This window comes from Ustilaginoidea virens, chromosome 4 (assembly GCF_000687475.1).
Source record: "Ustilaginoidea virens chromosome 4, complete sequence".
NCBI classification, from domain to species: domain Eukaryota; kingdom Fungi; phylum Ascomycota; class Sordariomycetes; order Hypocreales; family Clavicipitaceae; genus Ustilaginoidea; species Ustilaginoidea virens.
In genome coordinates, this window is record NC_057319.1 from 1,879,950 (window position 1) to 1,903,826 (window position 23,877).

At 54.7% G+C, this 23,877-nt stretch overlaps 5 protein-coding genes across 5 annotated transcripts; 2 read left to right on the top strand and 3 right to left on the bottom strand.

The window, feature by feature from the left end:
- Positions 1–480: 480 nt before the first annotated feature.
- UV8b_04997 (uncharacterized protein) lies at positions 481–7,799 on the bottom strand (the record flags this gene model as incomplete). Its single annotated transcript, XM_043142495.1, has 7 exons — positions 481–1,435; positions 1,666–2,056; positions 2,178–2,887; positions 2,948–3,033; positions 3,092–4,240; positions 4,303–7,545; positions 7,641–7,799. The coding sequence occupies 7 exons, from the start codon at positions 7,797–7,799 to the stop codon at positions 481–483; spliced, it is 6,693 nt and encodes a 2,230-aa protein (XP_042998429.1).
- A 1,035-nt stretch (positions 7,800–8,834) lies between these two features.
- UV8b_04998 (uncharacterized protein) lies at positions 8,835–10,681 on the top strand (the record flags this gene model as incomplete). Its single annotated transcript, XM_043142496.1, has 3 exons — positions 8,835–8,883; positions 9,115–9,505; positions 9,640–10,681. The coding sequence occupies 3 exons, from the start codon at positions 8,835–8,837 to the stop codon at positions 10,679–10,681; spliced, it is 1,482 nt and encodes a 493-aa protein (XP_042998430.1).
- A 4,602-nt stretch (positions 10,682–15,283) lies between these two features.
- Positions 15,284–17,809, top strand: UV8b_04999 (uncharacterized protein; the record flags this gene model as incomplete). Its single annotated transcript, XM_043142497.1, has 5 exons — positions 15,284–15,464; positions 15,569–15,800; positions 15,876–16,008; positions 16,110–16,649; positions 16,754–17,809. 5 exons carry the CDS (start codon positions 15,284–15,286, stop codon positions 17,807–17,809), a joined length of 2,142 nt encoding a protein of 713 aa, XP_042998431.1.
- A 945-nt stretch (positions 17,810–18,754) lies between these two features.
- Positions 18,755–20,398, bottom strand: UV8b_05000 (uncharacterized protein; the record flags this gene model as incomplete). The annotated part of the gene is made up of 1 exon (XM_043142498.1): positions 18,755–20,398. The coding sequence occupies one exon, from the start codon at positions 20,396–20,398 to the stop codon at positions 18,755–18,757; it is 1,644 nt and encodes a 547-aa protein (XP_042998432.1).
- A 1,663-nt stretch (positions 20,399–22,061) lies between these two features.
- UV8b_05001 (uncharacterized protein) lies at positions 22,062–23,040 on the bottom strand (the record flags this gene model as incomplete). The annotated part of the gene is made up of 3 exons (XM_043142499.1): positions 22,062–22,638; positions 22,755–22,932; positions 22,992–23,040. 3 exons carry the CDS (start codon positions 23,038–23,040, stop codon positions 22,062–22,064), a joined length of 804 nt encoding a protein of 267 aa, XP_042998433.1.
- Positions 23,041–23,877: the final 837 nt, after the last annotated feature.

Consider the following 23,877-nt stretch of genomic DNA (forward strand, 5'->3'; position numbering starts at 1 on the left):
CTGTAGTGGCCACCCGCGTTATTGATCCCAACGCAGGAAATAATGCTTTAAGACGAGCGACAAGTTGATGAGCAAGAACCATAAAGGTAATGTGGTTGATTTTGTAGCAGTAAGATCGCAGAAGAATATAGTAACATAATAGTATGAGACGGGTCGACCAGATAAACGCCTGAAAATTTGGCCCTCGGGGCCCAAGACTCATTCTGCTCCTCTACTGCTTGCTGTCTCTGCCGCCTTCTTTATTTCTTCATCTTCCATCCGTGGTCTCTGCTTCTCGTACAAACGTCGCTTGATGCTTCGGAAGGCGCCTCTCTCATTCTTCTCTAGCCTTCTTTTGTTGTCAACAGGCCGGCCTGACTCGACCGGCAAATCTTCAGAAGTAATCGTTCTCATCTCAGAACTTGTCAGCCCTTCGGTTCGCATTTTCGACCTCTTTTTTTTATTTATTTTTTTTTTTTTCGCTCTGCACCGTCTCTCCCTTCATCGTCGGAGTCGCTTATCGCGGTCGCTGGCCAAGTTTCCAACGCCTTCCTCGCTTCGCCTCTTGCGGCCTCGGTCTTCTCGATAATCTCTCCTATCAATAGGCAGGCTGTTGCCATCCCGAGGTCCCCCGCGAACACCCGTACCAGCGTTCCCCCAGCTTCCACCATGGTTCTGCCCTTCATTGCGGTGTCGGTTATCTCTGACTCCCATCGCATCTCGTCCACCGCTTTGCGAGACATGTCCGGCGGTGGTGTCACGAGGCTGTCGGCGTGTTAAATCACGCTCCTCCCTTCCTGCAGTAGCCTCAGGCCCACCTATGAAGCGTCTGTCGCGACTTTCACCGTGGTCCTTGCTGTCGCGCTCACGATCTCCACTGCTTCGGCGAGACGGGCGGTTAGATCTGTCCAATCGTCCCTCATGCTCCACACGCGGTCGATCAGCGTCACGTCTCATTTGGTTCTCGCCGCCGTTGGAGAAGCTCCATACGGTATCATTGCGCTCTTGCCCCGGCGTCGGCGTTGGCGACCCGCCTGCAAGAACTTGAACATCCGAATTGGCCAGCATCTGCCGTGGCTGGTTGTTGCGAGGTGCAAGAGCACGATTCAGCTCTGGCATATGGGCCTGCGCTTGTTGAAGAGTGTTGTTTATACCCGCAAGCTGCCGTCTACCGCCACCCCGTCCTGGGCGATCGATCGGTGTTGGGCCAGTCTGCGTGTCCATTTCGGGGTCGGGGCCGGGGCCGGGGCCGGGGCCGGGGCCGGGTGCGCTTCGAGAGTTGTGACTTTGTCGATCTGGGCTGTTCACGCCTTGGCCATGATGACGTTGAATACTGTGAGACAGTCCAGAGGGAGGAGGCCCAGACAGCTGAGCTAAGCGATCGGGGTGAACTCCAGATGCTGGTACTGAATTCATGGCATGCCCGGAAGACGCATCGCTGATGGGGCCCAAGTTCCTATTTCGCCCCACCGATAATAGGCTTGCCGGGGTAGCGGATGGCGTCGCTTGCGGGCCACTGCCATGCTCATAACCTCGTCGGCCGCGTCCAGACGATGATGGGCCCATTGGGGGACCAGACCATTCTGGGGATGGCTCTGTCGGAGATTCTGGTGCACCACCAAAGCGATGATCTGGTCGCCCGGGTAAGGAGGGCTGTCCATGTCCACCCCCTCCTCCACGACTCACCCCCCGCCCTCTTCCTCGCGGACCAGAAGGTATATCGAGATTTTGATTCGGCACAGGGTTGAGCCGTCCGTAATTCTGGTCTTGGTAGGGGGGCGGACGATCATCAAAATCAACCTGTCGTCCCCCGGTCCGGTGGAATCCGGACAGCTCGCGCGGCATTCCTCCTTGAGGACGCTCACTCTCCCTGCTGTCCACTGGCCGCTCACTCCTAAAGCCACCTGACAGAGGGGAATGGTCTCGAGGGTCACGGCCGCTGTGACGGGGGTCTTGAGCCATATTCCGTCCTTTCCGGTCGTCGAAAACTGCCGAGGAAGAGGTCTGTTCATTGCCGTGTCGACTCCCGCGTCGTGGAGACTGGCCCCTATGGCCACGCTCGCGGCCGCCGTCATCCCTACCCAAGCGAGTTGTATTCTCCTCCCGGTCGCCAAGCAGGCCCGCTCGCTCGGGATTAATCGAGTCCATGATCGCGCCGCCAGCCTGTCGACGGCCCCTTGGCTGACGTTCAGGCTCACCTCCTCTGGATTGTCTTTCTACCGTGTCCTGGGCGAAGAGGGCTGCTCTTTCTGGATTCATTGCCGGCTCGTTTGACGAGGATAGCGGAGAAGCCTCGTAAGCAGGCGTAGAGGCTTCCTTGGGACGATCGTATGCCCTGCCCACCCGTGGTTCGCGGTACTGTCTTTCACGATCCTGTGGCGTTGGCCATGTCGGCTGTTCCATGAGACTACCTTCGTCCTTGGAGTCTGCTGAGCGCCGGTCGCCAGCATCACGCCCACGATTAGAACGCTCCGAGTCGGACAGACGGAAATCTCTGTGTTCTTTCAAGTCACGGCCATCTCTGGCTTCCCAAGCCTCTCTTGAATCTCGAGGACCGCGAGACTCCCTAGCATCTCTGCGTAGATTATGGTCTCCACGAGGTTGGTTGAAACGGTCCTGTGTGAAATGACCGGGTATGGGCACGTCAGGACGACTAGGAAGATTGTGCGATGGGCGCTCCGGCAACCTATGGCCAATACGCTCATTCTTAGCGACGACGGGCAAAGGAGTGGAGGGTCGAGACTGTTCGGGTGTCACAGCGTGCTTGGCAGGGTCAAGCGCAGGGGCGGTCAGCTTGACAAGCACTGTTTCCTTGGTTGTGCCGCTGGCGTTGGTCTCTTTAGCAGCTTCTCTGTCTTGAACCTCTCCGTCTTCTTCTTCCGCCGTGCTAGTCTTCCCGTTGGATGCCCTGCATTCAGACATTAGCATTAGCGTATTGCAGCTCAAAGAGATCGTAGCCGGTTCATACCTGTCACCCTGAGGTTTAAAATCAGGGGCATTTGGTCGCAAGTCGAAGCCCATCGCTACACTAGGTTCCTGCCGAGATCCGATAGCCTGTTTGCAAGTCAGTCAACAGAATCTAGTCACGGTCAAGAGTCAAGGCTCAACGAACGGCATTCTGACGGAAAGCTTGTACCATGACCCATTTGGACTTTCGACGCTGCAGTTCGGACATTGCACCCTGAGCTGCAACCGACAGATCGACACGACCACCCTCCTCATCATCAGCCGAGGCTTTGGTCACGGCTTCCCGTCTCGTGATATTTTGGAGCTGAGCTGTGAATTGAGTCGCCATGAAATCCACGGCGGGGAAGTAGTCAAGCACCGTTTTGAGAACCGTGATGCCATTTCGTATGTGCATCCATTCAGAGCCGCCCAGGCAGTTTTTAAGTGCCATGTTCAAATTCTTATGCCACCTAAACAAGAGATCCCTGAATTGCGCATGTTCCACAAACGTTTCCGGCTTGCCCTCGTCGTTGACGGTAAGAGCAAAACCAAAATGCGGATGGTCGGCGGTTCCTTTGCCTTCCTTATCGTAGGCGCCCATCTTATCTCCGTCCTTTGCATTTTTACCATCCATGTCAACGGTCAGCAGGTCGTTTTTGTGCCATCTAGACAGATCTTCCAATATTAGCTTCAAGAAGCGGCCGAAGTGCTCTGCTTCTCGCACGGTACAAGTGAAAATCAGTGACCGAAGCCGGTTTGCGTTGAAAAGCCGGTCATAAAACGGCATGAGCCTAAAGACTGGCGCATTCCACTCATGCAGAGCCTTGATGTAACGGAATGTGAACTCTGCATCAGCAGGAGACAAGAGGACACGGGGCAGGAAGCATTGCTCCAGCAAGATGTCAGCCACACTTTCTGGCTTGGCAGACGGTTCTGGGAAAGAATTCTGGAACTGCCTCGTCAAAAAGTACTTCCATTTCGCTTTGCGCAGTCCATGCTCGCTCAATTCATCGAGCAGGTAACCTTGCAGGTCCATAAGCTCTTTTCGTTTTTCGTTTCGGAGGTCAACCGCTTTCCGACTCATATCAGACCTGTCGCTGGAGAGCGATTGCCACTCGCTCATGATGCGTTGACGTTCTCGCACGTAAACCTCTTCGGGGAAACACAGGTCGCCGAGCTGCAATGCCCAGAAAGTGACGTACGACTCGGGAGTTACCTTTTGCCACACTTCCGGTCGTACAGTTGCTCGGACGGCGTCAATGATAGGTTCAAGAATGTTATTTGTCGTCCGAGTGAGTGAAACGTCATTCGATTTCTGCACAGACGTCAGAACACTGTTCTTTCCGTGTCAAATCCAAGTTGCTCCGAGTCACTTACCGGTTCATCACTGTCGCCAGCCTTTTCTTGTGTTTTCGATTCCAGAAGTTCTTCTCTCTGAGCCTTGGCCTCCGACATGTTCAGATCACCCTCAGTGTCAGTTGTGGACCTTGAAGCAAGTTCTTTCCTCTTGGTTTTCCCTTCCTTCCACGGGAAGATGCGATGGGCAAGGCTCGTCCTACCAATGAGGAATGCCAAGCTGGGATCCAGGCCAAACGATTGGATCAGCTCGGAAACAGACGGAACAATAGCGTCAAAAACACCAGGTTCCAAGTTACTCCAAAGAAAATCAAGGTACTGGATCAAAATCTGATGTGAGTCATCCACAACCGCAGAGAGATACTTAATATGGGCCTCCTCCTCTGGAATTTGGAATATTGCGACCTGTCGGTATTGCGCCAAGTTGATAAGTAGCCGAGCTGCCAGCTTGGAATCTACCAAGGCTTGGATGAGACGCTTGGAACTCTTAGCGTTCTCGATTCGTCGATCCTGTGCCCGGATCAAAGTATATCGTCTCAGCCAAGCGCCGCCAGCCATTGACAAGATCTGATAATCAGTAAAATCCGCAGCGTCCACAATACCGCCCATGGTAGAAATGAATTCTTTGAGGATGATGAGATCTGTAGAATTGCCGCGGAATAGCTGATCATCGACATATTGTAAAACTGGGGTTGGGCTCAGGAGCTGATATCGACGGAAAATTTTGCCCGAGAAGCGGGAAAGAGCTTGCAACCACTTGCTCGTTGTAAGAGCATGCTCGGCCTGTGTACGGCTGCGCGACTTTCCCAGAGAGTTGAGTAATGACCAGACGAGTACATCATAGGAAAGGTCGGTAAAGTACTTGGCACACTCAACAAAGGCTTCAATCAAGTTGGGGTAAGACTCCAACTGCTCAAAGGCGACCCGGAATACAATGCCAGGAGACGAATAGCTTGTTTTGGCAAGCTGCTTGGCCATTTCACCGAGATTCGTCAAGGAAACGCGCTTCATTGTGCCTCGCGTATCCGAGATGGCTCGTGCAAAAGCCGCCTTCATAGCAGGCAGCCGGGAAATCTGGCCCTCAAACCACTCTGCATACATCGAGTATCTTGTAGTCAGGGGATATCTTTTCAACAGGTCCCAAATGGCGTTGACGACAGATGCATTCGCCTTGGTGTGACTGAGTGCAGGTAGCAGTAGCCTGCGCAAGAGGTCATGCCATCGTGTTAGGTTTGCATCTGAAGAATCAACCGCTAGACTCTTCGCTCCGATGCTGGCCAATTTAGATAGCAAGGCTTCGTCTTTGCCAATATTCACTCCGGACAGGTTGAGGAAGGTGTTGCATAGCGTAAACACGTCATCCACCGATTGGCAAACCGGTATATTGTCAGTCCACTCGTCCCAATAAAAACGGTAGTTTTGATTTTCGTTGACGTCGAAAATCTCCGGATATGGCCAGCGCCACTGTTTTTTCGCCATTGGTCTGTGAAGCCGCACGCTGCCTTTGGGCATGCCTGACTGATCTATGTCAGGGAGCTGCTTAATAGGACACTCCGTGGACGTGTTTGCTTTCGGTTTTGTGTCGCTGTACACTTTCTCCAGGCAGACGTGAAGGATGCGATGTATTCTCTGGAGAACGTCTGGGAAGACTTCTGGTATCCAGGGAAACCGACCAAGTATGAACAGCGACTCCGGTATCGCGCCGATGGTGAGTAGTTGGATCAGTAAAGAGACTTTCTGTTCTAGTGGTTCTGGGAGCTTGTTTTTGTCGTCGGCTTCATCTTTCATCGTCTGCTTTTGTTCCAACTCGATCTTCTTCACGAAGTCCCATCTTGGAGCGCTTGCTGCATTCGGGATATCTTCGTCTCCTTGCGGAAGAACTCCAGCCATTAAGAGTGCGTTCATTTGACCACCGCCTCGAGCCGCGCGTTCCTGGATTTCCAACTTTTCTGCTTCCTCCTCGCGAACTCGTTCCATACCACCATCGGGTGGTGACAAGTGGGGGTACAAATCAGTAAGAGAAAGGAATCCAATCTTAATCAGCAGAGCCGCGAGGTAGAGCAGGTTTGCAGGCAAAACGTCAGTTTCGTCGCGCAGATCAGAATTGTAGAACAATAGCTTAAAGCCGAGAAGCTGTGCGGCAACACGGTTGCCTGGAGGAGGCAAGGTTTGGGTTTCCTCCACCCACTGCTGTTCGAAATCAGTATCCTCTTTATCCTGCTGACCATTAGTAGATTTGACCTGTTGCCGGTCGGAGCCACCGATTTGCCTACCGCCCAGTTCGAAAAAGGCAGCAAGGTGTACCTCCCTAGCTCTGTCCCAAAATTCAATGTCCCTTTTCCGTTTGTGTTCGGCTATGTGGGCCTCATCTTCCTCTGTCGTGGTCCAATGCATGTAGCCAGGATTCGCCCATGGGGGCAGGCCACCGTAGTAGAAGGAGTCGTATCTCAAGTGCGAACGCGGCCACCACGAACTGACTCTCAAAAACTTGACTAGAAACTTGTAATGCTTAATCAATACAGCGGCGGCAACATCAAGTGTCACATCGAGCGCGCGCCCAACGTCCAAGTCGAAAGTACCAATCAGTCCTTTGATTCTTTCAAAGGTCTGCTCAGCCAGCTCTGGCTGTGGCGGGGTTATGCTGTTGATTGAGAACAGCTCTGTAATTAGTTTGGAGTAGCCTTCCGTTTCTTCGCGGAGCAGGTTATAGTTTGCCTGGCGATACAACAGATTCGTAGCTTGGCGAACACCGAGCCTGGCGAAATTGTCCCTGATCAAGCCCAGCTGTTGCAGGATCGGGGCGTCCAAGACCTGGCGCATCAGCGCGGGAGAGACCTCGGTCGCTATCAAGAATTCGCGAAGCTTCGGTTGATACATGCTTGAATCAATGTCCATCATGATGGCCAAGGAGTCAAGCAGGAGGGCATGAGGGGAGAAATCGTAGTCATCTTCAACAGCATCCAAAGTTTCCTCGCCCATAATCTCCTTGACACATGCCCCAGCATCCTGCGCCTCCAATCTGTTTGTCAATACTGCTTGAATGAACTCTTGGAACAACATGGAAAGCTCCGTAATGTCGACGTCTTCTCGAGCCTGAATGCCATGCTGGACAATTTCATCTCGTCCGCGCGCTTTCCACGTTTGTATCTTGTCGTCCGTAAGAAGTTCGTATTGATATGAGGGCAACGGAGTCGTTGGTTGCCTCAAAGTCTCAGCCGCTGGTTTTGTAGAAGCGGGAGAGCTGGGTGTCTTTGGAACTTGCGTCTGGTTGGAAGCAGATGGAGCGTTTCTCGTAGAAGACGGCGAAGGAGAGGTATGTTTGGACGGGGACGGTGACGGTGGTTGGAGTTGGGTGGCACCTGCGTTTCTAGGATGACTTTGTTGAGTATCATTTTGCTGATTGTCGTGTTGACTGCTTCCCCCGCGCCCATGATTTTGTGATGAATCACGGCGGCTAATACCACCGCGATAACCCTGAGGTAGATGACCTCCTCGGCCTCGACCACGGCCCGCACCATCGTTTGTCTCATATTGTGACAGGTTTGCATCGCCTGACCATTGAGGTGACGGTCTGCCTCCATCAACCGAGGGCCGGTCTAGCCTCTTCCGCTTGAGAGGCATGACGCGGATATTGATGGTCCGTCGCGAGAAGTACCGGATCTATATCATTTGCGCCAGGGGTCCCACGCGAATATGGAGAGTGGGCAATAACAATTGTCGTGATGTGTCGAAAGAAGAAATCGGCGACTCGCGATGAGAGGAAATCCAAGTTCAGCCTCCAAGACGGACGTAGAAGGCGAGTTTTGGCTATCAATAGAGGAGCTAGCGTGACTGCAAGGGTTAATGTCAAGATGGGTATCGTCGCGAAAGGAAAGGGCAAAAAGAGCACATTTAGGTGGGCTTGGGTAAGCTTCGATGATGCGAACAAGGAAACAACCGCTCCAGATTTCAGCCAGCCCTCGCAAGCCAGCTGCCTTGTCCTGAGTGAGCAGGACTGTTCAAAGGGTCTAGGCGATTGGGTTGGGTAGGCGTGCATCAACGACGTAGTGGAAAGGATTGATATCAAGAGCTCCACGTCCACGTTTGCCAGCCGCCAAGCCGAAGTGCAGCCTTGCAACTCATCAGACTCCACCAGGAAGCTGCAAACTTTTGTGACGTGCAAAACCGATCAAGGTCACGTGCTTGCGCACTTGGCATCCGCTTTTCCAGCAGACCGGCAACGATTCGGCGTGGGTGGGCTGATGGCACCCGCAAGTGCTGACACATGATTGGGCACGACGGGTTGGTCAAGTAAGCTGGAGTCTCGTGTCCGTTTGTTCCAGGAGAAGTTGGAACTCTGAACATTACGAAATTGGGGTTTTTTCTCGATTGCGTGAAAGTTTCTTCATCGCTCCGAGTAGTGGCTGATAGCCCATTTGTCGAGTTTTTATTTTCCTCGCACCGACAGTGTCGTATGACGCCTTCTTCATCACCAAGCCAGAGCGTCTTGAACTTTGCCGCAACCCTCCGTTGTCGGGGCCCCAATTCCAATCTCTGCGCAGAGAAGAGAAGACATGATGGCCCAAGACACAGCCGCCGAGGGCAGCCTAAAACCACAATACGGTCAGTTAATCTACAAGTTTCTCTTGATCATTACATCAGAATGTCTTTCGCCCACCGCATATTACATCTCCCATATTCACTGTGGATGAACCACTTCCCGCCCTCCGTACCTTCGATATCTTCCTCTTCCTCCTCCCCGCCTTTTTTTTCTTGCATTTTTTTTTTTTTTTTTTGCGATTTTCGTTTCGTATTCCACTACTCAAAATAGTATAGTTACTGAATACCCGTAAGAAAAGAGGCAATCGCAACCTGAGAATCCATTCGCTGCTTTGATACCAGATCAGCAGATTGCCGTTATTCCCCAGTTCACTCTTGAGTCCGGCATCACTCTTTCCAATGTACCCGTCGCCTATACAACAAGGGGAAGATTGAATGAACACGGTGACAATGCCATGGTCATCTGCCACGCTCTCACAGGCAGCGCTGATGTGAGTGACTGGTGGGGGCCTTTATTGGGCGGTCCTGGGCGAGGTTTTGACACGTCAAGATTCTTCGTTGTCTGCATGAACAGTCTTGGTAGTCCTTATGGCACCGCGAGTCCTGTCACTGCCAAGGATGGCGATGAGTCAAAGGGTCGCTATGGTCCCGAATTTCCCCTAACAACTATACGTGACGATATCAAGTAAGTGTCCCACGTCCCGCAAGTCAACACTCGCGAGGGTCTTGTTGTTTCTGGACAACAGGGTCTCGCAAAACCTCACTCTGTACCGTGGCCGCCAAATACAGTCAAGTGAGCAAGACGCTGACCCGCCGCAGCCTCCACAAACTCCTCCTGGATGACTTGGGGGTGAGACAGATAGCTGCCGTCATTGGCGGGTCACTAGGAGGCATGTTTGTTCTTGAATGGGCCTATTTTGGCAAAGAATACGTACGATGCATTGTTCCCATTGCCACGTCCAGTCGGCATAGCGCATGGGGCATCAGCTGGGGTGAAGCCCAGCGACAGAGCATCTACGCCGACCCCAAATACGACGACGGCTATTACCCATTCGATGACCCGCCAGCTACGGGTCTGGGCGCTGCCCGAATGGCTGCTTTGCTGACCTACAGAAGTCGGAATTCCTTTGAGTCACGCTTTGGCCGCAACACCCCCGATCCTTCCAAGGTGCAGACAATCCGAGAGCGACTGCGGCCAAGTACTCCATCCGAAGCCCATTTCTACATCCACAACGACGGCCACAACGTGAAGCGCAAGAGCATCTCACGTCGCTGTAGCGGATCCAGTGACAAGGAGGCAGCACCGTCTCCGCGCGCCGACTTTCTCGACCCTCAGTTTCATGGACCTCGAGGGGAGGAAGGAAACAGCACCAGCCTCGCTGGCGGCGACGCGCTCCCTACTTCCAATTACTTCTCAGCGCAATCATACCTGCGATACCAGGGCACGAAGTTTGTGAAGCGGTTCGACAGCAATTGCTACATTGCCATGACCCGCAAACTCGATACACATGATGTATCACGAGGTCGGGCGGACACAGTCGCTGATGCCTTGGCCTTGATTGAGCAGCCCACGCTGGTTCTGGGTATCGAGAGTGACGGTCTGTTCACATTTGCAGAGCAGGAGGAGATTGCGAAGCACGTCAAGAATGCGCGCTTGGAGCGGATTAAGAGCACCGAGGGCCATGACGCTTTCCTCTTGCAGTTTGAGCAGGTGAATAACTACACTCTGGCGTTTTTGAAGGAGGTTCTACCCGATATCATGAACAAGGGGGCGGCAGCGCCGGAGGAATCTGGTGTTTACAAGTTGACCAAGTCTAGTACGTTTGGTGAAGCAGAGGTCGAGGACATTACTGCGTGGTAGTACCACATCAGGGCTCTACCATCCGGACGGATGAGTAAGTGGAGAGAATGGTTCCGGAATGCTCTCCCTCGCTGTACATTTACAGTTCTGGTTCACATGCATAGTAGGCAGTTGCTCGACGAATTCAACATGGTTGAGAAACTATACGTTTCATCAAGCGAGAAGAAGACTTTCTATTCCAGAAAAGGGAAAGAGAATCGGCGCGTGTATTTCAACACTGACTAGTGCTTCACGATTCGTTTCCCTAGCCTCACTAATTGCTACACATCGTTGATGGATGCGTCATTTGGCCAGTGAATACGGGGCACATCTCGTCTTATCAGGCAACCTGGGAACTTCCGATAATGTAACGCTTGCTCACCGATTGGGGAATCCACCCAAACCAAGATCTGCGGAGCTTTGGAGGCGACACTCGGCATTAAATATGCATTCGGCAGCAGCAAATGTCTACAGTGCAACGTAATAAGTGTCCCATTCCATCTCATATATGCGACGCTCTGGTTGCTGCCACGGCCACTCCAACGGTGAGACGTCGGCAAACTTACTCGTTGTGGTAACAGCTAGCTACGTCGTGTTGTCGAGTTTCCACCCATGTCCCTTGTGGGTTCCAAACTTTTCATAATTAGAGCAGATATCAAAGACGGACGCATCAAAGGGGTGGTATCTGGCCGGGAGGCGGGAGGAGGAAGCCCCCCCCCCCCCCCCCCCCCCAAGTAACTCACGACAACGGCAATGAGACCTGGGGGTTGATGGGTTATTTCAGCACGGGAAATTTGTCCGTCCTGATGTGCCAATGACCCCAATCTCACATGCCAGCCATCGGTGGCCAGATTTATTCCACGGTCAATAATCTTTCTTGTCGACGTCTTAGCCATATCCCCCATCCAAGGGCTTGAACCAGACGACCAGACGTGAAGAAGGCGTGCTGCGCACAAGCATAGCATGCCCGCTCTGGCATGGGGGGCAGGGCATCGGGGATCGGTCTAGCGCTTTGGAAACGCGAAAAGGCGATTGACACAAGGCCGACTCGGGCCAGCACATCGTGTAATTACATCTTGTAGTATACACGTCGGGATTATGGCCGCTCAGGCAGAGAATGAGCTTTCTCTTCGCAGGGGTGCTGCATGGCAATGAATCACGCACGACCTGACCTGGTTGGCAACGAAGTGCAGATGCATGCTGGACCTTGTAGCTCGCTTCGGGTCGTCTTTAACACTCTGGCTGGCTTAGAAGGCATTGGTAGATTTGAATTCCTGTGCATAGCATGGTCCCTTGTACTATGCATAAGGCAAGAGCCCGATGCTGTCGGTTGCTGTAAGCGGACGCCTGCTGCAGCCGGTTTCCGGCAGGATCACCCACCAGGGGGGAGGGGGGAGGGATACCCCGTTTCGAACAAACAAACAACTAGGACAGCTGAATAACCGGTCACTTGACTCAAGACGCGCCGCTGTTCCTGACGTGGCCTAAGAAAAAGCGTATTACTGAGGGCCTTCGTTGGCATTCGACTTGGTGGTTCCACTGGTATTGAAAAAGGAACGCAGGGAGAATGTTTCAAAAGGCACTAGAAGGAATGGAGAAGTTTCACTGTCCGTGATCTGCAACAATTGGCGTAGTGGGACTGTGGACACGCGGAGCTGATCCATCAATCGGGACGAAGGCTTGTAGCCGTCCATGAAAGCCTAAATGAGTCATGTGTCCCCCCATCGCCCAGTCCTTCGCCCCCCATCGCCGGTCCAGTGGGGGGAAAGTAGTGTCACGCAGAGCCCGAAAAGACGCGCGGCAAATCTGGGCAGTAAGTAAACGTGGCGCATTTGTGCGCTTTTGGTAGTCGGAGGAGGAGGAGAGAAGCAGATGGAAAGGATCGTGACGCACTCGTGCACTTTTGGCAGGAGGAGGAGGAGGAGGAGGAGGAGGAGGAGCGAAGCGGATCGAAGGGAACGTGGCGTACTTGGATAGGCTTCGTAATGATCGTATAATAAGCTCTCAGCATGAAGCGGGTATTTGGCAGCAATAGGGCGGGCGGCTAGCTGGTGCTGGGTGTTGTTGGTTTAAGTCTCTTCGGGCTTTTCGACATTTGACTCCGAGGGGCCGTAAGCAAAGAAGCAAGCAGGCTGCAGGAGCTGGCGAACGAGCTGTCAGAGCTGATGATCAGCCTCGCGGGATCGACGCCCAAGGACGGGCGTCACGTGACGTCACTGGCCGCTGCGGGCTGCGGCTTGGAGGCATGTAAGGTCCTGTATCCCTGCCGCCGTGGTTGATCCGGCGAGCGATGCAAGATTGATGGAACCCGGGAGCTATGGAGACGTGTTTGCCGTTGATTCCAGCCCGCTTCTTGGGCTGGAATTTGGGATAGAATTGCCGGGCGGGGGTTTAACGAGACGCCAGGTTTAAGGCGTTGGCGTTGGCGTTGGGGGCGACGAGCTGCAGCGGGCCTTGCATTGTTCTAGAAGGCTGGGCGCTTCGATGCTCGTCAGCGGTCACGACTCACGACCCGTTGAAACGACGTACTCCGTACATACGACTCAACGACTCCGCTCGACTTGTGGGCGAGCCAGCAAGCCACAGCGAATCACAGCAGCCACGGCGGTGTGTAGATTGTATTTGGCGTATGTACACTTGTACAGCAGCAGGCATCCTGTGCGCCGTGAGAAGGGGGGGGGGGGGTGGGGGGGAAGACGGGCATCTCAAACGGCGTTTGAAGAAGGCTTGCATCGATTTTAGCGTTTTGCCTGTGACCACCGTCCCAGGGCATGAGACGTACGTGATGCCGTGATGATGCAGATTGTAGCACAGGATAAAATCTGGGTTATCGCCTGCGTGCCATTGATCATCGTCCTGGCTTTCCGTCATCGAGCTGGGCGGCTGCAACCCAGAAAGGACGAAGCGGGACGCACTGCAAGTACTCACCGTGCCCATGCGAATGCTCGTTGGGGCTTTCAATGTCGCCTTCTCCGTCCGATCCGTCCGAAGACAGATAACAACAGGTCCCAGCAGCAACAGCACAAGCAGAGCAGATTGATGCAGGAAATAAGATTTAATCTTGTCAACTGGCGGGATCCCTTTTATCGTCTAGGACTCCACATGCACCGTGCAGCCTACGGGCTAGCCGCTAGGACCGCTCGGGCCAAGTCTGCAATGCACGGCACATGCTGGCTTGGGTAAGGTACCTGTAGGTTGGGTCTGGCACATGCTGGTACTCGGTACAGTCAATAGGATTTCCCAACGCATGTCCCCTGCTACACCCCTGCCTGCCTCCACTACAGTCTGGTGCCTTCGGTGCCAGGAGGTCTGGTAGGTTGGGTCAATACCTGGGTACCGTTTACCTCTTATTACTGTAGTCTCCGTGGCCGAGACCGACGACAACACCGACGACAAGGGCCAGCGGCGAGTTTGCCTCGTTTGCTTGCCCTGGGTCGCCATCCGCCAACACTTGGACCGCATCATGCCATGCAATCCCACGCTCTGGGGTCTGGACTCTGAAACATTCTTTCTCCCCTGTCCGTGTTGGGCAAGTCAGCCTCGCTCGAGTGAGTGACTCTCTGTCTGTGCCTATCAGACGTCTCTCTCCACGTCTACGTGCCACTTCTGCGAGGTAAACCGCTGCATCAGCAAGCCCGGCCTTCAATAACCACACCCCCCACCCCCCCACCCCTCCTCCCACCTCTGCCGCTTATTCGAACCAGCGATTTGTTCCAGCAGCCTCGGCCACCCAAAACACCCGTGGACGCCAAAGTCAACTTGCTCAGACTCTCTGTTGATTGGGAAGTAGTATCTGCAAGGATCATCAACCAAGCCCAAGCCGACATCAAGCTTGTGGAACCCGTTGCCTTCTTTGACTTCCTTGCTTGCTCTGCGGGCGAATGATGCTCATTGTTGACACCCCTCCCCCCTCTTTACAACAAACCCCCCTCCTCCCGGTGATTTCCCTATTTTCTCGAACCAGGGGCGGGGGAGGGGCGACCACTAGCCGTAACTTGTCCCTTATTACTATCAGCATTACTCGTCTCTCTCGTCTACTGGACCTTGGTGGCGCCTTCCTTGCTTCCTTCCTTCCTTCCTCCTCCACTTGACCAACTACGAGGTGGTCTTTCCTCGCACCACGTTGGGGCCAAACTTCGAACCGCTGGTTAACTACGGGGTAGATGCGCAAACTCAAAAACGGCCCTCCTGGGGGATTATCATCCTCTTCCCCCACCTTTTGCCAGGACAAAATCATCGATTCCTTTCCCTCTTTCTTGGCCCTTTTGGAGTCTTGGCTCTGCAGCGCACTTCCGGCTCGACGCATCAATACCCGGCCTCGTCACTTCGGACTCGCCCCACCACCTTTATCTCCCGTCTCGATCTTCTTCCTCAACCGACCAAACGGATTCCATCACATCACTTTTTGGGCACACGGGGCGGAGTGAGGAATCAGACGTAGTCGCCATCAACAGGCCATCTCACTAGGCGCACTACTCATTTTATAATCTTCTATTCGGCCTCTTCTTCTTCATCTTCATCTTCATCTTCACTTCTCTACTTTGTTTCGTTGTCTCGCTCCATGTCTTCTCTGCAGAACATGGGTAGGTGTGGTCGGTGATACTTCTTCGACGACATATCCACATGGCTGCTTCCCTCGACGAGATGCTGCCTCCTCCCATGACCTATAACGGTCGAGACAGCTTCTTCAGAGGAAACAGGGCGTTTTACAACTTCTACAACGACTATTCACACATTTCCGATCCGAATCTTCGCCGACGGCTTGCCTTGTCTGAGATTGACAAGGTCCCATTTGGATTGTACCGTACGTTATTCCCTGGTGGCTGGCACCCTTGTCTACAGGTGGGTTAAGGCCCCTTGGTGATTCTAACTTTTTTTTCTTCCATCTTCTTTCTTTTGCCCTTGCAGATGTCAAGGCCATTTTGGTTGTTGGTGTGGGCTTTCTTCTCGATTCGTACGACATTTTTTCCATCAATTCCATAACTACCTTGTTGGGGATAGTGTTTTGGAGCGGCGATCAGGTTATCAACGGCTTCGGCGGTAACAATGGCATCATTCCCGACACGACCGACCAAGCCCTGAGAGCATCAACCAGCGCTGGCATCCTTTTTGGCATGATTCTTTTTGGCTGGCTTGCAGAGTAAGTTTTGCCTCGGTTGATGAAAGTTGGGGGACGGTGGTGTATGTCACTCAACTAACAGGCGATGCCACGTAGTGCTCTGGGCCGTCGGCGCATGTATGGCATTGAGTTGGCCATTATTATCTTCGGGACCTTTAGCTGTGCTTTAGTCTCCTCCAGCCCATCCATTGGTACGACAGCTGTTTTGGTATTTTGGCGACTGCTCATGGTACGTTCGTTGTGCGTCGTGATATCTGTAACTCAAATCCGAAGCATGACGGAGGGATGGAGGGATTAGAACACGGCAATTGACTGGTGAACGACACGCAGGGCATCGGCATTGGAGGCGACTATCCTCTGTCATCGGTCATCACCTCTGAATTCGCTCCTACGCGCTGGCGTGGTGCCATGATGTCGGCCGTCTTTTCAATGCAAGGTTTAGGCCACCTCATGTCGGGCGTAGTCGCACTCATCACAACTGTTGCCTTCAAATCGTCATTCATCCGCGTTCCTAATGAGGCGAGTTGCGATGCCGACTGTCGCATAGCTGCCGACCGCGCCTGGCGAATCATTGTCGGAGTGGGCGCCATCCCGGCCTGTCTTGCAATGTATTATCGAATCACGATTCCCGAAACTCCACGATACACCTTTGACATACAGCACGACGTCGAAAAGGCCGATGCCGACATAAAAGCCTATGTATCCAGCAAGCCCACCGGCGAATGTGAAGGTCGGCGTCATTCTAGGTCAAAGGTGTCGGAGAATTCCCTCAATCTTCCGCGAGCATCATGGTCTGATTTCCTTGCCTACTTTGGTGAGTGGAAGAACAGTAGAGCCTTGATTGGCACCACCATGTCATGGTTTTTTCTTGTATGTGGCCTTTTGTTTTTCGCAGCTTCCCCGGGGTTTTTTTTCTTCTTTTCCACTGTGACATGTGTGTTTATAAGATTCTAACTCTGATTCTTGTGTCAAAGGATTTCGCATTTTATGGCTTAGGTTCGAACCATGGCATCGTCCTACACGCCATTGGATATGGCAGCGGGAGCAGCATATATGAGAAATTGTGGAACAATGCGATGGGCACAATCGTCCTGACAGCTGCTGGATCCCTTCCTGGGTATTGGACTGCCGTCTTCACCATCGACACCATTGGTCGCAAGCCTTTGCAGATTTTTGGCTTCCTGTTGCTCACGATTGTTTTCAGCGTACTTGGATTCCAGTTTCACCACCTAAGCGAAAGGGCTTTGTTGGCTTTGTACATTGTTGCACAGTTCTTGTTCAACGCGGGCCCTAACACGACAACCTTTGTCGTGCCAGGCGAATGTTTTCCGACTCGTTATCGATCAAGTGGACACGGTCTCTCTGCTGCTTTTGGGAAAATAGGGGCTATTTTGGCTCAAACCATCAGTATTCCTCTTTTAAAAGATAGTGGCGCGGTCTTCGAATGTGCGGGAGACACCTGCTCGCCATACCTCGATCGGTTGCTAAAGCTTTTTGCCCTGTTCATGTTTTTGGGGACTTGCGTGTCTTTGTTGATTCCCGAGACTAAGGGAATCACATTGGAGGAGCTTTCGGGTGAATCGCGAACGAGCTACAATGCCGGATGCAACGGCAGCATCAGCATGGGATCTCCGCAAATGCACAGTTGGAACCCTCTGCACGGCGGCCAGGCAGCTGGATTCGCATATCCGCGTGTTCGTGGGGCGGCGCCTTTTGGCAAGGGTCGGCAATCACCCCGTGTCAGTGCGGTAACGACGTCTCCCGAGCTTCTGGCAGAAAATAGTCGGCAAAAATCATCAAGATTTTGGAGGAGAAATTCGAGGACGCGGATGAAGAGTGACCGCTCCAACGAAATTGCGTTGCGCAATCGCGGATCGGATATATCGTTGGACGGCCAGTCAATGACTCAGGAGCAGCTGCAGCTGCCGACATGGGGAGCGGGATGGGGCCGAATCGATCGCGGAGCCCCTACGCCGAAAATAAGTAGTGTACAACTAAACGATGTTGGAATGTTGCTCAGGCCGAACTGAGCTAGGCTTGGGCCAAGGGGCGGTGGGTGTTTTTTTTGGGTATTGTTTGTCTTGGGGGGGGTTTTTTTTTGTTGTTCCTGGGGCGTGATGGAGAAGGCAATGACGAATATTTGCAACGACATGGGCATGTTTTGCATACTGTTGAAGGCGTTTGGACGGCATTTAGTGTTTTTAAAGCGGAATATTAGACTTGATACCTGCGCAACAATGCACCTTTGCGTTTCAGTGTAGTCGGGGAGCGCGTGTGTTCATTGCAGAATCAACTGGACCGTAGGAAAGGAAGCAATCGGCTTGCGAGTTGGGCGCACGAGCTTGAGGTGGTGAGCTTGCCGATGATGGGGACCGTGGAGCGACGCGGCTCGTGGCAGGGGCGCACAGCGACGAGGGGAATCTGCGTGGACGAGCCAGGAACGTCGGGGGCAAGGCTGGAAGGGTTACCTGGAAGATGCTGCGTGAATATTCTCGAGAACGGCACGCCCCTTGTCCGTGATTGTGCGTGGTGGTGGCCGCTTGTTCAAGGGGGACAAGGTGCGGAGAAGGTGGGTTCACAAGGGGTCGGAGACCGGGGATATTCGACATGTTGAGGCTGTCGACTTTGGAAACAAAGGAAGCTAGCTCTGCTGGATTGGGGAATCGCTTCCCGTACCACTTGCGACAGACATCAATGTGATGCAGACAACTGGACCCAGGCGACCTGAGGCGGAATCTGGAATCTGCAAAGTAACAAGGGGCCGGGCCGACCGCACGCTCCGTATAAAGGTGGGGGGGATCTATGTACCCGAAATCGGCACCACGGGAGTTATCCTGTGCTGGGAATCTGCGAGCAGCAGAAAAAAAAAAAAGAAAAAAAAAAAAAAAAGGGAAACAGCACAACGCGGGCAAGGGAGGCCATATCAACGGCCGAGCCGCACCACTAGTCCACGGCGCCCAACCTGCGCGACCCCGTCAGTAGTCCTCCCAGCCGCCATCCTCGGCGTGCACCTCGACCGTGGTGCCCAGCGCCTCCTTGCCCTGCCGAATCATATCCTGGAGCTGCTTGTTCAGGGCGGCCATGCGGACGTGGGCGTCGCGCTCCTCCCGGTGCCGCTGGGCGGCGAGCTGTCTTGCCTCGGCGTCGAGGCGCGGGCTGCAGTCGAGGTCGTCGGCGGCCCCGCGGGTGGATGCCGCCGAGGCGCTGCTGTGCGTGCGTCTGTGGCCGTGGCCGTGGCCGTGGCCGTGGCCGACGGGCGGGCGAGACGGAGGGTTGCTGCTGGTGGGCCGTCTGCGGCGGGACGCGGCCGGCGTGGCTGGGGACGCGGTGCTGGCCAGCACGGCTGCGGGCGCCGCGCCGCCGAACCTCGCGGCGGGGGGGGAGCGAGGCGAGGCGAAGGACGCCGACGACGCGGGCGGCGGCCCCGACGGCAGAGGCAGAGCACGGGGCGATGCTCGATGCGATGCCGCGGCCGCGCTGGCGGGCTTGCCGGCGCCGCGGCGTCCGTTGGGCGTGGAGATGCGGCGTCCGGTCGCCGGGCAGGGGCCCTGGTTGCGGTTCCGCGGCGACGGTCGGTGTGGGCTCCGGTTGGGCGCCGTGCCCGCGCCCGCGCCCGCGCCCGCGCCCGCGCCCGCGGCTCCAGGTGAGTGGCCCGCTTGGTCTCTGACCATGACCCAGTTTCTGCCCAGCTCTTCAGTCGCTGCCGTCTGTCTGCGCTTGGCGGCCGGTGCTGGCGGCGTCGCCGTCCCGCTGGCCAGGTAGCTTGCCCCCACACAACCTCCGACACCTCCAACACTTCGCTCGTTGCAGCCGTCGCCCTGGGGAAAGTGCCCGGGGATGTGCCGATGGCGTTTGCCACGGTCATCACCGTCGTCGTGGTCGCCGTCATCGCGGTCGTCGTCACCGCCGCCGGCGCCGTCCGTTGGCCCTTGCTGCCACGACCGATCGGGACCCGACACGTCGTCGCCGGGAGGCAGCCCATTGTCTGAGCGCAGGTCGAAGCCTCGTCCTCCGCCAGCGTAGAAGCCCCTGAAGGCTCCGCCCTTGCAAAACTCCCACACCTTGCCGACCACGCCACCCAACGTGCTGAACGCCAGCGTGCTCCAGCCTGCCGTCCGGTCGTCGTGGTGAGAGGGAAGGCTGAACAGGGGAGCCGCTCCGCTGGCCTGCTCGTCCGCGTCGACTTGGTCTCGACGTCTCTTTGACCCGAGGGCCTTCCTGTAGTCCCCGTCCGAGTGGGCGCTCTCGCCCAGCAGATCACTCTCTCCCGGCAGCCCGCAGGGGGGGGTCGCCAGCTGCCCTGCCAGTGTAAAAGGTCGGCCGTTTTGCGCATGTCTTCCGGCGGGCGTGATGAGGACGGAAGCGCTGCTGCCGTTGTTGTTGTCGTTGTCGTTGTCGTTGTTAGCGGCGGCAGGTTCGTCGTCGTGATGACCCGGGCTGAAGTAGCCGCCGCCGCTCTGGTTCTGGGCTCGGTCAAGCTGCCGCCGCAGAGGGTCGCGGATGCGCCTGCGCTTCGGGGTGGCTGCTGGCATGGGCACGTCGCCAAAGGGTCGACTCTGCGGCAGGTAGCCAGAGCTGGATGCTGGCGAAATCGGCGGGCGGAAGAGTCCCGGTTGCATGCTGTCTGTCTGAAAAGATGCCGGCATGAGGAAGCTGGGTCAACATTGCTCTTGGCGGGCTCGTGAGGATGCACTCTGTGAGAAAACTGCCCGTCGTGGAATCACTGCTGCGAAGAAGCAAGGAGTCGCCGCCAAAATCCTAAAAAGGGTCCCCGCTGTTTCCCGGGGGAGTGGGGGAGAGAAGGGGGGGGGGGGCCACGCCCCGGGGTGGGAGGGGGAGGGGGTGGGGTGTGTTGGGAGAGGAGAAGGCACAGGGATAAAGATGATGGCCCTGAAAGTGCTCTATGCGTCATCGCAAAAAAAAGAGAAAAAATATAAATATATTGCCGCAGCTCGACGCAGCAGATTCGAGCCAAGGCATTAGTAAAAGCGTCCAGATTTCCTGCTTGCAAGTCTGGTTTGTTTTGCTCCAGGCCATTGGAAGGCGCCAATCGCCTTGTTCTGCCCAGCCAGCAGCAACCGACCCAACCACTCACTGGTGTCTTGCGAAAGTGGCGGCGGCATGCAGACAGACAGTCAGTCAAGTCAGTCAGTCAGGTCTGTGCTCGTGACCCAACAACGCAACGGAACCTCCTCCCTCTCTCTCCAGGTTGTTTCCAGGTTGTTGGTGATGAGGCGTCGAGTCCCAAAGTAATACAGCCACCACGGCAGTGTCAAGTACGACTGCTCGACCAGCAAGGCAGAACAGACAAATATATCAGCAACAGCGTGGGAAACGAAAAGAAAAGCCCAAAGCTTGGGATCCTAAATACCCACGGGAGAATAAAAAAAAAAGAAAAAAAATGGAAGAGAAAAAGAAAAAGGCGGTATCGCTGTGCGATTTCGGATCCGAAGGTGGAGTGAGGCTCGGCAGCGGGTCTAGCTGCTTTTGGCTGGTGCAAGCAGGTAGGACAGGACAATAAATACATGTAGTTTTCTTTTGTTTACTCCGTACGTTGGAGTATTCCTGGTCGCGCAGCTCTTCGGTGCGCAACTATAAAGCGAACGCAAAACCACGTTCCCTTTCCCAAAGCATCCATCACGCGAACCTGGACATGCGACATGCGACATGCGAAACGTCGTGCGAGCGTCGTCCGTGCTTCCTCCAGCTTCCCCAACCAGTTCGCGCCTTGGCCTCACCAACCCTAGCCGCTGGGTCCCCCCCCCCCCTCCCCAACCACTAGGCTGTGCCGGGGATGCGTTGCCCAGGGCGACAGTCGCGCAAAAATGTCTGTATGTTCTCCGTATGTACATAGTGTGCCCAGGCACAAGGCGGGGCGGGGCGATCAAGGGGCAGGAACCATGAGACTTCCCATTGTGCAATATGCAATGTGGTCCTGTACTACAAGGTCGTCAAGTCAATACGTAGCTCAACGCCATGAGCCTCTCCAAACTCCATGCCCCTTCCCGCCAGCTTCCAGGTCAAGTCTAGCATCGGCTTGCGCCGTTCCATGTAACCAATCCCCCGCCCCAAGGAGCCCGTTCGAGAGCTCGGCAAATCCATCTAGCCAGGCGCACCCATGCGTACTGCATAGCAACGAAATCCGCACCAAGCAAGCGTGTTTCCACCCCCGCGAGACGTTTCAACCGCAAACGAGAAAAGAACAGAAACGGAAAAAAAAAAAAAAAAAAAAAAAAAAGAGAGGAGGTCCACAGACTCCGTCAAACATGGTGCCTTCCTTGTTCATTCCCTAGCGTAGTACTCGTCCTGCATCTTGGCCTTTTCCTCCGTCACGCCACCTTGCACGCCCTTGACTCCATCGACATGCTCCCTAGCCCCCCAAAACTCCTCTCTTTCCTTGAGCAGCTCGGCTGCCCAAGCCTTGGTTTCGCTCAGCGTCATGTTGCGGTATACGCGCGCGAATTCGCCCAGATCAAGGGTCCCCTCGCCGCGTCTCTCATACTCCATCATCTGCAGGAGCAGTTCCACCTTGTCAATGTCGTGGACGTAGTGGCTTTCCAGCGTGGCAGAATCCTCGTACTCGTCCCAAATCGCGCGAATCTCCTGGCCGACCGCGGCATCGTCCTTGTTTCCAAACAAGTTCCTGGTGAGAAAGTCCATGGTCAGGCTCTCGCGTCTGCTCTTCTCCGGCTTGGGCACCCCGTCGACGGGCGTAATGTCGCCCACAAGGAGCTCGGCCATGTCGTGAATCAGGCACATCTTCATGCACTTGTTCAGATCCAGCCGTTTGGCCAGCGCGGGCGGCGCAAACATGGAAATGATGGACATGCGGTACATGTGATCGGAAATTGACTCGCCTCTGCAGAGAAGAGGAAATTCCGGTAACAAACAAAAAAAAAAGGGACCTGGTTAGCCTATTTGTCGTCCACTAGCAGTGACTCACGTCTCGGCCGTGTGATTCCCGGGGCTCCTTACCTCTCAATGCCAAACCTTCTCCAACCTTCGCGCTTCGTCGTTTTCAGCCGTTCAATCATGTGAAAGAAGGCCAGCGGTGACTGACTGCCTGTTTCGGGAGCACCGTTGGGGATCGCATCGAGAACTTTTTCAACCTGCCATTCTCCAGAGACCTTTACCATGGGCGTGAAGCCCAAGTCTTTGCATGTCAGTTCACCTTGTGCCTGTCCAATGGCCCAAACCGAGCCTCGTACGTACTGGCAATATCTGGCTTCCCGACGCCATTCTTGTTTGTTTGTGATGCCATTTTTTTTCCCGGCTCAGCTGAGCTCGGCTCTCAGTGCCAATGAGGATCTCGCTCTTTTCCTCTGCTTCCTTTCTTCTTCTTCTTTTTTTTTTTTTTTTTTTCCCCTCTGGCGAGAAGAAACACAAGGATATGTCAATGAACGGACTTGGCCGGCGGGATTCCTCGGCGACCTCGGGGTTCGCAAAAACGACTGCGGCACAGTGAGTCGTCTATAATCGCCGATGCGAGCTCGTAACAAAACGTAAACAAAGAAAAACCGATCTCGCAGCACCTTGAAAGCTCGAGTCACAGCGGATAGACGAAGGAACGTAGCCTCGAGGTCACTCAGGCGGCACAACAAAAGCAGGACATGGAATTGACGACTTCAAAGGTTCAAGTGCGCCGAGTCGACTGGACGGCTGGACAGCGGGCAGTGGGCGGCGGGCAGTGGGCAGTTGAGTGGATCAGCAGACGCCAACCCACCAGACAGGCATACTTGACCCCACTGTAGCAGGCGGGGCTTCGAATCGCGCGGCCTGGCCTGTGCTGTCAACGGCTACGATTGACCGACTGGCAACTGCCAGGCATGACCTGTTTCCCCTTGGAGACGAGCGGCAGGGCAAGCACCAGACCAGACGCCAATAAAGGCACGGCAGACAATTCGCCATCAACCAGACGTTTGATGGACTGGCTCCGCGAGCTACGAGGCCGCTGGCTCGCTGCGGCACCGTCAAGTTCAACTTGGGGCCAAGCCCTTTCTTTCATCGTCGTCCATCACATCCGTCATGAAAATATCTCACATACATGTGCTCAAGACATCAATTGTCATCAAAAACGCTTGTCGCTTTGCTAGCCCGC